The sequence below is a fragment of the Tympanuchus pallidicinctus genome, unplaced genomic scaffold (genome assembly GCF_026119805.1).
Source record: "Tympanuchus pallidicinctus isolate F22 unplaced genomic scaffold, pur_lepc_1.0 scaffold15, whole genome shotgun sequence".
Classification (NCBI taxonomy): domain Eukaryota; kingdom Metazoa; phylum Chordata; class Aves; order Galliformes; family Phasianidae; genus Tympanuchus; species Tympanuchus pallidicinctus.
The window spans coordinates 18,589,358-18,605,272 of NW_026294669.1; the positions used below are offsets into that span (position 1 = coordinate 18,589,358).

Genomic DNA, 15,915 nt, shown 5'->3' on the forward strand with positions numbered 1-15,915 from the left:
TAAATAAATAAATTATACCTTTAATATATAAAAATATATCTTTAGCCTCCATGTTGTGAAATACTTTTGGACACAATTACCTCATGGTCTTTCTTTAAAGTTAATTTTCAAGAAATTTGCCTATTAGAGTTGAGTCTGAAGAGTGTTCTCTTTGCTACCTTCTTCAATCCAGTGAAATGCTAAATGAACTGCTTGTTCATGTAGTGCCATACCTATCCTCAACTGGAAGAGCTGTTTTTCCTGTTGGAAAATGTGATTAGAGACTATATGCGTGCATGCAAATGGCTGAATTAAGGTGATGCTAATGATCTTCATGCTGCCTTAAACAGAGTAACTGATGCTCTTTCAACATGCAATAGCTATGCTTTGCAGTCACCGCGTTCTTCTCTTTGCTGTAGCTTTTTCAGAGGGGTATCACGTTTGTAAGTCATCTAGCAGTGTGGCTGTTATTGTATAAATAGACTTAAAATAGCGTGAGTTGAGGCTTTTCAGTCAAAAGAAGTAAATGTAACCTGTACTTATGTGTAATTATGGTGATGTAATTATATCCCAAAGCATTCACCCTTTTCAGATAGATGGTACTTCTTGTGTCAGAAGATGAGTTGCTCTTCTGAATTACTCATTTTTCTCTCAAAACGCTCAGATTTAACAACTTTGTGTATCCATTCGAACGTAAGCTCAGTTCCAGCTCTCTTCAGAAATCCATTTCTCTGCATTCTTGCTGTATTTCTAAGGTTCTGCAATAAAAACTGCCATACCTACTGTCTGGTTGATGGTGGGTACTTGTGCATTAATTAAACTCATAGCAGTTTTATCTACTGTATGAGATGTTTGTGTCTGAGAACTAAGTGGGAATAATGGAAGCTCTTCTGCAGAGCTTCTTTATTTGCTGTGTGTCCTCACTAGGGAGCTAGAGCACTCAGCACTGTGGATCTGCTGGGGGCTCCTGCCTGTCCTGCAGGGTTCAGGATATCTCCAAAATACCTAATCCAGGACTTCTAGCCTCCTGGAATGGCTGAACAGCTTTGTTGCAAGCGCTTATATCCTGGAAGGATGTCCTTTAAGTATGTTTGTGGGCCTCCTTGCACATTTCACAGATCCTCTCTTGATTCCAGAGTCTCTACTTTGAAGCCTTCCTGGTTAGGAGAGTTAGGAGAGTTGCACTCATCCTTGTGGTTGAGTTTGCTCCTTGCCAGCACATCCCTAGTGGTATAAATGCAAGTGCTGTGTTCTGTCATAGCTCATCTGTTGGTTGTAGGTAGCTTCCTTACAGAGTAAAAGCTGTTACCGCTCAGGCCTTGAAGTCAGCACCACACTGGTTCATTTTTGGAAGCCTGTTTTGCAGGTGAAAGGAATGAATTTAGCTATTGAAATATTGAATTCAATTACTGAATTAATGTAGGGAGCAAAGAAACCCCAACCTAAATTAACAAGTGGGATAGTCGGCTTATTTTTCAATTAACGTCATGTTTGATGTTGGCTAGGAAAAGTGGATTTCCATAAAGCAAGGCTGCAATATATCAAAGGCTTTTTTCATTAAGATAAATTTCTAATTCTGTTTATAGAAGTTATATTTTGTTCTGAATTAATATTTGCTTTTGTATGTGTATAGTAAAGGAAGGGAAAATTTGTGGAAACTCATTACCAGTATGTGAAGAATGAAAAATCAGTTTGTAAGATCTCTAGGAGACAATTGTAGCCCTAAAAATATCTTGCATCTTGCATCTATTTTGTAGAAACAATGTAGTATTTGCTTGCTGGTTTTAGTTGGGACAAAATGCATATTCTTCTTGAAGTGTTTGTTGGGTTCTTATGTGCAAAATCAGTTCATTTTATTTGAATACTTTATGAAATGCTATATAACATTTTGTCTTGCAATATACGATATTAAATTTGTGCCTGTTGTCCTAAAAAACTTCAGTTTAAATGTGATTTATGTGGTTATTGAGTAGATGAATTAGGTACAGACTTATTTTTGTTGCTTTGGAATTGGGTTGTTTAGGAGTTGAGATCCATGGAGTTTTCCTGGAGCCCTTTTGTTGAGTAGAGTAATCGTTATACAGATGAGGATTCCTGAAAGCTTCTATGGGAATTAGGTCCTCGTTCTGAGAATGGGATGCCTTCATTAGGCAACTTTATCATTCAACTTAAAACAAATGACTTCTAAACATGGGGAAACAGGGAACAAAAAAGCGAGGAAAGGTGAGAGTAAAAATAGTCCCCGTGTATGCCTGAACTTATGTCTAGTTTCTGGAATGTGACTGAAACTTGAGATGCAGGGGGATGCAACATAAGGCTGTGCAAATGTTCAAAAGCTGTAAAGGTGTGGTCTGGCTGGTGCCAAAGGCGCTCGTAGGCTGCTGTAATAACTGGGGGAGCTTAAAAACCTTCCTTTGAAGTGGAGGAGTTGGTCTCATAGTGAGCCTTCTCTGCCTGATCTGCCAGTTGCGAGACATTATGCACATTGAAATTTCAGCTGGCCCTCCTGCATTCTTGGAGGAATTATTTCTTTGTTCTGTGTGACTTATACATTTTATATATTTGTGTATGGATCTGTTTTTGAGGAGTAGGTAATTTTCTGATCGCTTGGTTCCCTGACCTTGCTGTAGCACAGGATCAATCGAGTGGCAGTGCTGAAAGAAGTAAGGGCAGAAGACAACTGGGGGGGCTGACCTAGTTCAACCAAAGCCTTTGTGAAACTGTAGCCTAAAGGAAAGCAGTTATTTTACCTTTAATATATATTTTAGAAATTCCAGGGGTAACCACTAAAGGCTTAAACAAGAGGAAGACTGAATCTATCAAGTCTAAAGTGAAGGTTGCTCAGAAGATGTTAATGCTGCTTACATCAAAATAGCCAGCATTCCTTACTCTTACTCTTACATAAATGATAACACTTCAGTGCAGTATAAGAAATTTCAATAAGTGTATTTGAAGTTGTGTGGACAAGATTGCTTGATAAGCCTCTATTTAACTGCCAGTTACTCTGCTATTCCCTCCTTTTGCTGAAATTAGCAGTGCTTTTTTGTGGGGAAAAAAAAAAAGCAATTTCAAAGGTAGGAAACTGTAGACGAACAGAATTGTACACAATTGTAGAACAATTATTTAACTGATGCTATGATTAAGAAGCCCTTTCGGAAGTATAGGGGACTGATTAAGGAATAGGCTTGTTTGCTGTCTGTCTAGTGACTGGATAATCTGTTGGTGAAGGTTATCACAAGTGTCCCTTCCTGTCTATATAAGAAGCTTCAGTTTGTTTCTTCCTTGTCACAGCTTGAGATTCTGTCTGTTTAGTTAAAACGGCTGTTGTTTTTAAACTCTGAGGATTTTGGAAGCCTTTGACTGGTATTTTGGTGAATATTTGTGGAAATGTGTAGGCAACAGACCTTTGAGTAGAAGAGAGGATAAGTATTTCCATTGTATGCTTTCTGAAGCTTTGGATAAAGCAGAGTCTCATAAGCAGTTATTACAAACCTGAGCTCAGTGAGATTTCTACGCTCTTGTTTTTAAATTGTAAAACCTAAGCATTGGCTTTCTGGGTCATTGTGGCCTAAGGTTAATTTTTGCCCTTGAAATTCAGTATGGCCAATAGGTTATCCAGCAGCAGATGGTCTCAGTAAGGATGTGTAAAGATCCTAGAACTATGTATACTTTTCTAGCTGCTAGTTTGAATCTTATATTGATTTCTAAAAGCATGCAGACTTTGAATGATAGATGTAAGAATGAGTTGTCTTATAAAATGACTTGAGCATTCCTTCAGGTTTTAGGATCTGGTATCTAGCAATTGTTATCTATTTGGAACTGGTGTAAACTGTGTGTATGACAGTGACAGGACAACGTATTTCCTTACAGTGACTTATAACTTGGTTTCCTCCATGATTTTTCCAGAAAATCTGTAAAAAAAAAAAAAAAAAAAATCTGTATCTATCTATCTATATATCTTTAAAGCCTTTTTGTGAATCTGAAGAGAAGAGGTGATTCTCATCATTCAGCTGCAGGATAGCAGCAATAGATTAGCAGACCCATGGGTCGATTCACAAGCACTTTGCTGGTGTAGGAATTCTGGAGAGCAGAGCTTTTTATGTCCTGTATGTAGTAGAAGCTGAGATTCAAAACTGCTTTGCACGTGAGTTAATCTTGCTTTTGTTATCATGACTGCCTTAGCTTGTGATGAAAACCCACTAAAACATATCTTTTGGCCGAATACAAAATATGTGGAGAAGACCAGTAGAAGACTTACAAATGCATTGCATGCTGGTTTTTTTTTTTTTTTTTTCCTAGTGTGTCTTTAAGTCTTTTTATTGTTTTTCTTTTAATTCCTTCTTGTAAGGATATTGGTGAAAGTGAAACCAAATAGCTTTAAGACTGTCCTGTACTGCAGCCCCAAGGTGCCAGACTTGTGATTTAGGGCCGTTCAGATTTCTGTGTGTGGTGAGTCAAATGTGGATCACAGAAGTGAAAGTGAATAGCTTTTCATGACTTTGTGAGTGTTCACTTTTGTGAATGACCAAAATAAAAATCTTCCTTTTGTGCAAACTGACTATGGAACTTGTCAGTTATCACTGAACTCTTTCTCTTGGGCACCCTTTTTTCCCAGGTATGGTTAGACTGTATTTATGAACTACACATTTTCTGATTAATGCTGTCTCTGCTTTCTTAATAAATAAGTGTAATCTGGAATGTGTAACAGCAATGGAGAAGCTCTTAGTTTTTGGTGTTGTGAAGATGCACTTGAGTAAAAATAGTCTGGAGAAGATACTGTCATAATCACTAGACCTGTATCTGCTTTGGAGTTTTTTTTTTCCTAAATCCTTTTTCTTTTATTTCCTTTCCCTACTGAAGGTGGTACTGGAATAGTCAGAGTATCAGGCTTCTTCTGAAAGATATAGCATAGCAAATGTAGTGAAGGTGTAGATAAATTTGGAACATAATTTTCATATTCAGACAGAACTCTGTATGTCATTGATACTGAATTGTTTTCTGAATCTTCATGTTGAAAAATTACCTGTAAGCTGTAGCAAATCTTTCTAGTCAAATATACTCTTTCATGCTGGTTTTTTTTTTTTTGTTTTGTTTTGTTTTTAATTTAGACCTCCTTATTCTTTCTTAGCTACTTCTTTGGCATGGATAAATAACTGATGTTGGTAAATGCCCTTTCTAAAAATAGATTGGGAGCAGGAAAGTGGCTCTTCAGTCATTTGTAGGTTAAATCAGTGGGAAATCATTCTGTCTGCTTTAATGGGGTTTGGCTCAACCTCATGTCTTTGTGTATTAGTTAAGCCTCTGTTACCACCATACAGGAATTCTTCAGTGAAGAAATGCTTTCCCATTTTTTTAAGTGAAGCAATTAGCGTAGTTTTCATAGAGTTTTCTATCATCCTTTGGAAAGTAAATGTTAGTTGCTATATTGAAGTACTAATCCTGCAAGCTTGTTTACTTTTGGGAATTTTAAGTGTCTTTTGATTTGAATAATATTATCCTGTGAATGAGAGCTGAAGCATCAGGTCAGTCTCTTACTGTTTCAGGAAAGGAGGGAAACCCAGTGTTAATTGGATGCTTTCAATTAGATTGCTTAGAAAGTAGGAGGTATGTCTAGATAGAAAAAAAAGCTTTGTTATTTTAACTGTTAAATGCAAGATGTCTGTACATGCAAGGAATCAAACCAAGTTGTCACATGTATGAACTTTGGAGGGGAAATAAAATGGACAACTTTATAATTCCTTGGATTTAGAAACAAGGTGGACTTAAAGGTGGAATTTCAGAATACAGTTTCCATGCTATCTGCAAGTATATGCTGTCTTGACAAGCAGAAAAATAGTAGTGTTTTCTTAGTGTATGTTAAATCTGCTCAACTATGCTTAGCTAATATTTTTCTTGTCTGCTATAGGTTTTGTAAAAGACACCGGATTAAGTCAAATGCAAATGTTCCATGTGTTCCAAAAGACTTGTTGATGATGTCAGAATTGGTTCTTCCACAGTTTATCTTTAGTCTCATTCAGCACTTACGAGAGGGATATAACGAGCCAGGTATGTTTTAAATTTACACACATCTAGCATGTCGTACTATTGATCCTGAAGTCAGAATCAATTTAAAACATGTGCCTGTGAATTTTTGAGCATTATATGTTAGTTCATTTTATAGTAGTCATAACTGTTCTGCACTGCGTAGGTCTTGGACAGTTTACATTATGATCATACCAAAAGTTCTTGTTATGTGCCTTTTAGCTCTTGATCTGCCATCAGAGAAAGACCTTCATAAAATCCTCCAGGTTTTGGAGCCTCACGTTTCCTTTCTAGAAGACTTGACCAAAATGGGAGGAGCAATGCGATCAGTTCTTACCCAGGTTTTGACTAGCCAACAGTTCTATAAAGATCTCAGCTCTGGTATGTTTGTGTTATTTCTAGTATTCATATGTTCAAATTTTGAAGACCTTAGGTGTCGTCTTAAATTTTATTGCTTCATTTTCTGCGAGTTTTTAATCTAACTTCTCAAAACCCAAAGAAATGTGTGTTCTTGAGAATATTGTTATTGTTGTTAGAAGGGGGGTTGGCAGAAGACCTATAGATCACACATCTTTTGTCTTCCATGTCCCAGATAACTGTATGAAGATGCATCATTTCAAGAGTTTTGTAAGAAATCCATTCTCTTAAAAGAGAAGTGAATGTGGCAGATTGCAACTGCCATGTAAGATGCATTGCACTTATTGGAACGCGTTCAGTGTACTTCAGGACAATGTCTATTCTTGTAGATGCTACTGGAGGAGACCTTTGAAAAGCAAAAGGTCATTATATGTACTGCAGTTCTGTGGAAAGTTTTTTCTTTTTCTTAAAAGCAAATAATCCTGTCCACACAATTATTTATTTCAAGTTGCAAGGAATCTGAATGCGTTTTAAATCATTCTTGGCATTCTCTTCGTTCCCCAATCCTAAGCTCCATATTGTCATTTTGTGATTAGAAGGTATCATTTTTGAGTCTTTTCCATATTTCCTTTGCATAGGTAGGGAACAAATGGTAATCATTGTAGCTATGTTGCCCTAATTGGCTTGGGCAGTAGTTAGCTGAGGAACAGATAATCCTCATATATTTGAAAGGACTTGTAAAATGGAGAATAGGTGTCTGAAGTGGATTTCAGTTTCTTTCTGGGTAGGGAAAGCAAAGAAGAGGATAGCAGAACAAAACCTGCACTTCTGACTTCGAATGTGAAAGCTGCATAGCTAATACATTGCTGTCATGTTCTTCAGGTTTTCTTTTCCTTAAACATCTAGTACATTTTGTTCCTCTAATGTTTCTTTTCCATTTAAAATTCATTTCATAGAGTCATAGAGTTGTGTGAATTGGAATGGAACCTTAAAGGTCATCTAGTCCAGCTCCCCTCTAACAAGCAGGGACGCCTACAGCTAGATCAGGTTGCTCAGGGCCCCATCCAGCCTGACCTTGAATGTCTCCAAGGATGAGGCTTCCACCACCTCTGTGGGTAACCTATTCTAGTACCTCACTACACTTTTTCAAAGAACTTATTTATATCCAGTCTAAATTTCCTGTCTTCTAGTTTGAAACCATTACCCCTTGTCTTACCTTGCAGACCCTGCTGAAGAGTCAGTTTTCTTTTTTCTTTACACCCCTTGGTGTCAATTTTAAGTCACAGTGCATGCTTTGGACATGTCTTCATTAGGCTGAAGTGATAGTAGTGATAATATCCTTTGAAGCAGTTTTTGTTAATTGCAGCTACAGTCCTAGAACTTTGGAAGAGAAATTCCAAATGTTACAAGTTGTATGTGGAGTGTTACTATTATGTCACTATCTTCCCTTCTCTGGAAATTGTAGATCTATTTAACACCAAGTTAGAGGATGAAAAAATTGAGAAGGTCTCTGGTCTCTTAGGTTTCAGTTCATTATGTGAAAAACTTGTTAGCTTCTACTTATCAAAATTGTACACCTTTTTAAAACGTGGACACTTTTAGATGCTTGTACAGAATATTACAGCAACAGCTACCTGGTTCATATATGTTCTGCGATGCTGTTTTTCATGCGTATTCAAGGTGTTGGAGAGAATGCATGTGCGAAGAAAAGTCATGAAAAGTACCTCATTGCTTTGAAAGGCTCAGGACTGGCATTTCCTGAGGATAAACTTGCATGTGGCATGGAGGAACAAGGAGCTGGTACTAGCACACTAGCCATTCAAGGTTTGTGCAGAAATAAATTAAGAGCTAACACATCTCTTTATTGATGTTTATTTTAAAAGTTACATTTTTAAAGGCAAACCTCAGTAAATCTTAATGAAACCTGTTATTTAGTGCAGCACTAAGTTGCAGGACTTGATTCTGTCAATAATGTTGAGCTTGTTCTCTTTTTGCTCCTAACATTGTAAGCGTCATTTTCCTGCCATAGAATTAGTGGAATTTGTGTAGGCAAGATGAAGTTGAATTTGGTGGAATTTTGTCATTGCAACTAGGTTAACTCACCTGCTCACAGCACTTCAGTAAGAATGTTGTTGATCAGTAAGGACTGTTGTAGATTTTTGCAATTTCTGAAAGAGCTTGTCTCTGTTTAGTACGGTACATTGGAATTGTGCAATGTTTTTGGAAATCCATTATTTTGTATTCTGAGTATTGCTTGGAAATCTTCTCAGTAGAGCCCTTGCATTCTTTTTAGAAAGTTAATGTAGTTTTTTTTGTACTAGTTCATTAAATATCATAAAATATTCTTCCAGTATAAGACTTATGAAAGAAATCTCTGATTTTTCTTATTTCAAAAGGTTTGGCAGGTGCTACGGCAACATCAGGACAAGGGGATTCTTCAGATGAGGTAAGACTGATTTTAAAGGCTATAATGAGCTGCAACAGTATTAAATGGAGAGATTGCATTCAAATCCTGCAAACATTTACTCATCTACCACATTTTTTTTTCTCACATCTTACGCCCTCAATTTACTAAGGGCCTTTTGGAAAAATTCTTATTTCTTCTTACATCATTTCAGTTCAATTTATGTAAGTAACGCAGAAGAAACCATGTGCGTAGTTCAAAAGTTCAAGTAATTTGGGCTTGAATAAAGCAAACTTAAATTACACGATGTTCAGAATGGCACTAGCAGCTTTGAGCACCTGAGAATCTGGCTGGGCTGGTGATAGTGGCAGTGAGAATTTCTCTGAACATAAATTCCCATGAGTAGTCTTGACCTTATTTACCAAACAAGTTGAGGAGGAGTAAAAAGGAGGGAATCTCTTCCCTCTTAATGAGGAAAGTTGAGTTACTTTTTCGATTTATTCTTTTTATTTTCTCCTTATTATTTAAGACCAATTATCAACCAGTGAGTCTTAGTAGCAATTCAAATTGAATCTTAGACGTATGGTAGGGCTAGCATAACTAACTTTAAATTATGTGAAATAGAATTTAAAACTCCTGTGAACATGTGAACAAGTATTGAAGTAAAAACAATGTCTGCGTATGTTTAAAGCAGTTGTATGATACACCTGCCTCTGTTACAAGCACGACAGCATCTCGTATGCTTTCAGCAGCTCTATTTATAATCTGGCATTTTCAGAATGTTGTAGTTTTTTCACCATCACTTGACAAAAAAAAAAATAAATCTGCAAATGACTGCTAACAGCCTGGCAGGCTTTTAAAGCCTGGCAATGGGAAAGGCAGTGCAAGTTAATGGTAATAAGCTCAGATAGTACTTTCAGTTAAATTTAAAATGGCTCAGTATGCTTCGAAGTGTTTTACCTCTGCCAGAACAGGGGAGTAAACTAAACTTGTAGAAGTCTGAAGAGAGATCAGATGTCAGTGGCACTTCTGTTGGGAAAGATGTCCAAGATGAAGATAGAGACAAGTGTATATTAGGGGGAATTTTTTTTTTATTGGGGTAAATTTCAAGGTGAAAGTATTTTTATAAGTAAGGAGGGAGATACAGTAATTGTACTGTAGCTTGTGAATTAGAGATGTCTCTTATCTGGAAAGGTTTTTCTTTCTGATCTCCAGGGTATAAATATATACAGCCATTTATTGTATGTAGGTATTTTATTACATTACTGCAGATGTATCTTGAGTTGTAAATTGCATAACATTTATTATTTGAATTTAGGATAGAAGTGAGACAGCTTAGGTGCATTGTTAAATATTCTGTTATGTAAAGCAAATCTGCATTTATTTCCACTGTTATTTGGGTGTATTTACATAATATTATCAAGTGGGTAAAACCAAGATGTTTTACATTGGTTTTCTTGTGTGCTTATTCTTTATCCCTTGGCCTGGGAGATGCAGTGTGACCTAGCATTCACTGTCTCAAGGCTGTTAAAAATCCTGCAATTGACATTAAGATTTACTACTTACTTTCCGTACCATCTGATTTTATTAAAGGGGGAGGAGGGAGCAACAAAACAACCCCACAAAGTATTTCTCATTGAGTTGCTGTTAATTTCATTTTCTTGACAGTGAAATGACTGTACAGTTGCAGTGAAGACTGTTTAACTTTTTCTCATATTTCAGAATGGGAAATACCAGAGTAATAGTATTGAAGTTCTAAATCCAACACTTTAATTAAAATTTGCATGCCCAAGTACATGATTTTCTGACAACTCTTAACAACTCTCTGACTTCACTGACGCTGCTGATGAGATTGTCAGACTTGAAACTATCACCTTTCTAGCAATAGGAGCTCAGAATCCTTGTCTTTAGGACAGGAGATTTAAATTGCAGATGCTTCCAGTTCAAAGTAATTTCGTATCAAGTCAGATTTTTGATTTGGAGACTTTAGTCTCTGTGGGGTAAGCGTTGTGATCACAGACAGCATGCTGAGAGCTGACTGGCTCCTGAGTGCAGAAGTGATGTGTTTATGAACTCCTAGGTCTCTTGTGGTCTGTAATTGCGTGTCCATCCTTAAAAGTTGGCTGCAGGAAACGATGAGAAAAAACTCAGCCTTCTCATCAGCATACTTTTGGTCAGTACTTGCATCTAAAATATGAACTATCTTTCTCCCCACGGAAGAACAGTTATTAATTCAGTTCTCTGTTCTCTCTCTTGAAGTTTGGAACTGAAGCAGGGCAGTTGTGTAATGAAGAATAATATTGTTCATGTATTTGCATTATACATATTGATTATATATCATGCAGTAGATATTTGCATTTGTTATCTCTCATTTTATTAGCACCTGCAGGAATTATTCTTCAGTGTTTCATTAGGACTATCGTTATTAGAAAATACATACTTAGCATTTAATATCATCCTGTAATGTCACATTATTTTCTAATACCCGGTGTTAGATTTTGTGAAGTGGTGGTGAGGTTTTTAACTTGCATTGTGTTTTGGAACCTTTACTCCTTCATTTGCAGAGTACATTGAGAGCTTCAGATGGCAAGTGCCTGCATGAAGGTTTTCTTTGATTCAGTAGGGAATAGGCAATTTGAATTTGCCTCTTGGAGATGTCAAAAAGACTTTATTCTTGAATCAAAACCTTCTGTTGAATAGAAAATGACCAGCTGGTTGTGCCACCAACTTTATAGCGCTAAACATTTTTGTAGTGATCATTTTCAGAAATCAAAGCAGCTTATTGACAAAATTAATTAAATAGATGCTGTTGTCTGAACTTGCAGATGATAAGATCGCCTGGGGGGGGAGGGGGGAATTGTGTTATTCCTAAAGTGGTATTGCACTGACTTTGTTTCCTGTAAGCAGCAAAACTTTTGTGATAAGAGTGTATTCAGGACATTTCTGATTTAACTTGATAGTTGAACCAGAATTTTGAGTGCATGCAGACTCTTGGCAATAACGCTGTAAATATGCAATTGTAACGTTTTAAACTCTTTTCCCTATCCAAGGAGGACCAGGATGGCAGCCAAGGTGTGGGCAAGCGCAAGAGGGTGAAACTAAGCAGCAGCACCAAAGGTATTTATGTAAAAAGTTCTGATCTCAGTGTGTTGTATCTGCTTTCTGTCTATCTTAAAAAATAAATAAATATCTAGGGATACTATCATTCATTTCCCTTCCCAGACACTGTGATGCTGGATGTGGCAGGTATTAAACATGATAAAGTATGAAAAGAATAATAACAAGATAGTACTAATTGGCAGTTTTGATTTCTCCTGGGAGTGAACGCAACTTTCTGGAAAGTTGACCAATCATTTTGTCACCTTCATGTCATTAGATGACCCCTAACAATTTTATTTTCACACTGTGGCTGACAAGATTGCAGCACATTTTGGCAAACAGGTTTTTGATGTGTTTGCAACTTTTTTTCATTGTGCTACTACACAATGTGATTGTATTCTCAGTCAGGCAAGAATGGTTCTCTCTGGTTCTAGTTAGTATTTCTGTAATATTCTTCTGGTAATGCTTGAGGAAAGATATGTGGCTGAAGTCTCCTTTGTTACCACTTTGTTATCTCCCTAGAGTGAAATTAATCCTGTGTGCAGTTTCTAGCCTGAGATGAGTACCTCTCATCAGTGTGAGTTTTAATTGAAGAATGAATAAGCTAGAGATAAGGTAATCCTATCCCCTGCTTTTCCTGAGGTTTTTGTGTTTAAAATATGTTTTAAAACTTCTTTCATGGCAGTATGTGGAGTCTGGTATGGGAAGCAGAAATCGCAGAGTTTGAGAAAAGAACATTTGGGTGAAAAGTAGTTGTGAAAGTTGAAATAACATTCTTGTAAAGGCTTTGAAGTGAAGGTTTGGAGTTTGAATGTGCAAGTTCGTGGACTCAGTAGAAAGGAATGAAAGTGCTGTGAGGGTTTCAGAAAAGGCAAACTACTTATTTTTGATGTTTTCGGATGTGATGAAAAAAGATTGGAAAGCTAGAAAAGCAGAGAACTGAATGTTTTGGCATTTGTGTTATTAAGAGGTGATATTAGCAGTGATACGTGGAAGATCATGAATTTTCTGAAGATGGGTGCCTTGATTTCTGTATACTACAGCAGTAGATGTTTTTATAAGCAGTGGTAAGAGAAGCTGAGTGGAAGTTGGAACAAATCAGAATTAACAGAACAGTATATTGTGGAAGCAGTGATAGTTATGGAGAAATGCAAGAAATGTATTGTCACACAAGGAAGGCTCTCTTGAAGATTGTTTTCTTGCCTATGTTGTAAGTTAGTCAGCTAATGCAAGAAAAAAATTGATTTTTCTGATGTGTAAGAACTGACTTTGGGAAGTAGGCAGGGAGGAAACTTGGAGATCTGGAACCTGGAAGATCTGAAAACCAGTATCAGCAATGGCATTTCAGGAAAAGTGGTTCTTTAATTCAACATTTGGTTTCCCCCCAGGATTGTAGTCTTCCCCCCACTGAGGTATTCCATGGACTGTGCTCATGATGTTGATAGCTCCTAATATCAGCCCCACAGGAGGGAGTCTGCCAGTGGGGGAAAGGGTAAGTATCTGTTTTTATTAAATATTGAATAGTTTTCTGAAGTTTTCAGTATTCATATTTTATGTCCAATTTGGTATAAAATAAGAGTATGAAAAGAAAATTTTAGAAAACTGAGTATTGAATAAAAACAGATTTACCTTTTGGTACAAGCAGACTCCCTCTCCTGTTCCAGGTCTGTATTGGTACTGGCTTCATATTGGAGTTTTTTATATGCTGGGGATGTTGTAGAACACTAAGCCTCATATTCCAGTAAGATGTTTTGAAACAGGCTGTGGTTCTGTGATTTCTTCAAAGATGTTACTGTTTTTATACTGAGATGTTGCTGGTACAGGTGTGCAACTGAGTACTGAGAGATGTTTTTATTGTTTCTGTTTTAAGACTTGCATTCATCTGAAATACATAATACTTAGGACAATTTTGAACCCACAGGCATTATTTCTTTTTCTTTTGGTTTGTTGAAAGAAATTTGATTGTGTAATGCTTTTCATAAGTATGGAAACATTAGTCCAAGTGTTATTAACAAATTTTGCAAATTGGGTAAGAGCATTCTGCTTACTTAAATTCTGTAGCAGGTATACGTGTAAACTGAGTGAAAGCACTGTATAAAACTGTTAATATGTGCTGTCAGGGAAACTGCACATCTGTAACAAATAAGGTGTTGTGTTACTTGTCTTCATGCCTGGTGTTTTCACTAGGGCACTTGAAATGTGCCTACACATGTGATGTCTGGATGGAGAACTTCAGTCTGCATGGCTTCCAAGCTCTCATGGGTAGTAAATTCACATATGTAATTTCTTAACAAGACATGGAGAGGAAAATGTATATGATCGATCAAATATTTGCTGCAGTAGGTGATGTGTGACACTCTACAAAATGTTTTGTGAAAATTAAAACATCTTTCATGAGCCTATGAAAGTAATTTTTTACTTCAGCACTAGCGAAATATACTTAGTGAAATATTCTCCTCTTTGTGTGACTTGCTGGAGTCCCTAAAACTTAAAATATTCATTATTTCTCATCATCTTTCACAATTCCTGAGATATTTTGGACTGATTAATCAGTTGACTGTGGAACTCTGACCTTTGGTAATGGTAAACAAGGATCCCTGCTTCACTAGTAAGCACAAAGCCATTCAGGGCAATCCCTAAAGCTGTCATACATACCTCACTAAAGTGGTGAGTCTCCAAGGCTAGAACATGTCTTGATTCAGCACTTCTGGATCTGTGCTGATGGAATCATTTCGTGCAGTCCCATCTGTAGTATGGCATTCTGCATGCAATGGGTTTGTCTCCAAGTCAATTTTGAATTATGAAGAAATAATATTACCATTTTCTGTAGTCTGTATATACTGTGGGAGTGAACAATACCTGTTGTTCTTTCGAAGAATGATGGTAAAGAGACTTTATGTTTTAGCAATTCTTTTAAATAAAGTTAATTAATGCTGTTATCATGCCATGAACAGTTTATTCTAGTAGAGATCAATGTTTGTGCAGTATTGCTGCGAACTGTATCATAAAGCTAATCTCCTTGAAAACTTCACTGACAAACTGGAAAGGTTATTGGGTTTCTTTATAGGTACTCCCCAGGGATGTATAAGTGAGTGTCAGCGTGAATGAGATGACAGAGTGAGCTGCCAGGAGTTCACTGGGGATGCATGAGACTTGTCTCTTACACCCTCTCATTATCTCATCAGGGCATTAAGGTGGCTTTATATAAAGAAACAAAGCAATAGCTTTGAGGAAGACTTGAGATGCATATAACTCTTGAAAACTAAGTACACATATTGCTTTAAAAGTCGGAATAGCTAATACACTGTTATTTCTGTTAAGTTTTAGTGCTTTGCAAATGGAACATAAGTGTTCTTATGGGGTAAAACAGTTAAACATAAGTGGTTTGCTGTTTTCAATTCGGCAAAGTACTGCTGTACATTAACTGCTTCCTTCCTTCAGCTAAAGAGTGTAAATTGCTGAGACTGACTAGAATGGGTGAAGCTGTTGCAGTAAGGTGATACAGTTCAATGCAATCAATGAAGACTGGACTCTGGCAGAATTGTACTGAAAACCTCACTGATTTTTCTGGGGGATTTTTTTATTCTTGTGTAGTCTGTGCTGTGTAGTATTGGCTTTCCTCAGGGTTTTTGAGAAAATGTAGAGTGCATTAAGATTTTCTTAAGCTTTGTTAGTTCTATGTCAGTGCAGCTGCACTATAGTTATTATTGATTAAAAATTACAACGTAATTGTTACACATCCCCTCCTCCAACCTTTTATACAGATCAGTCTATCATGGATGTTTTGAAGCATAAATGTTTTCTAGAAGAATTGTTGTTTTGGACAATAAAATATGAATTTCCACAGAAGATGGTGACTTTCTTACTCAACATGCTGCCAGATCAAGATTATAAGGTACTTGTCTTGTGTCATTCGCATTTTTTCTAATTCTCATATTTAGTGCATATTATGCCTCACAGAAGACTGTACATCTTTATATCTGAATAATAAGCAGTGAAATAGTGCGGATCACTTACTTGGTTTTGATTATGTGCTTTAGACTTTAAGAAAATAA

General features: G+C 36.7%; 1 protein-coding gene across 8 annotated transcripts in view; it reads left to right on the top strand.

Moving 5' to 3' along the window:
• UBR3 (ubiquitin protein ligase E3 component n-recognin 3) overlaps positions 1-15,915 on the top strand; it is a 93,432-nt gene that overhangs the window by 7,225 nt on the left and 70,292 nt on the right. For 7 of the 8 annotated variants that reach the window (XM_052674955.1, XM_052674947.1, XM_052674949.1 and 4 more), the window contains exons 2-7: positions 5,885-6,024; positions 6,223-6,381; positions 8,038-8,181; positions 8,754-8,803; positions 11,812-11,878; positions 15,625-15,755. In XM_052674955.1, coding sequence (XP_052530915.1) covers positions 5,885-6,024; positions 6,223-6,381; positions 8,038-8,181; positions 8,754-8,803; positions 11,812-11,878; positions 15,625-15,755 — 691 coding nt within the window. Of the gene's footprint in view, positions 1-5,884; positions 6,025-6,222; positions 6,382-8,037; positions 8,182-8,753; positions 8,804-11,811; positions 11,879-13,260; positions 13,353-15,624; positions 15,756-15,915 lie in introns of those variants that run through there. The other variant, XM_052674954.1, reaches the window with a different exon arrangement.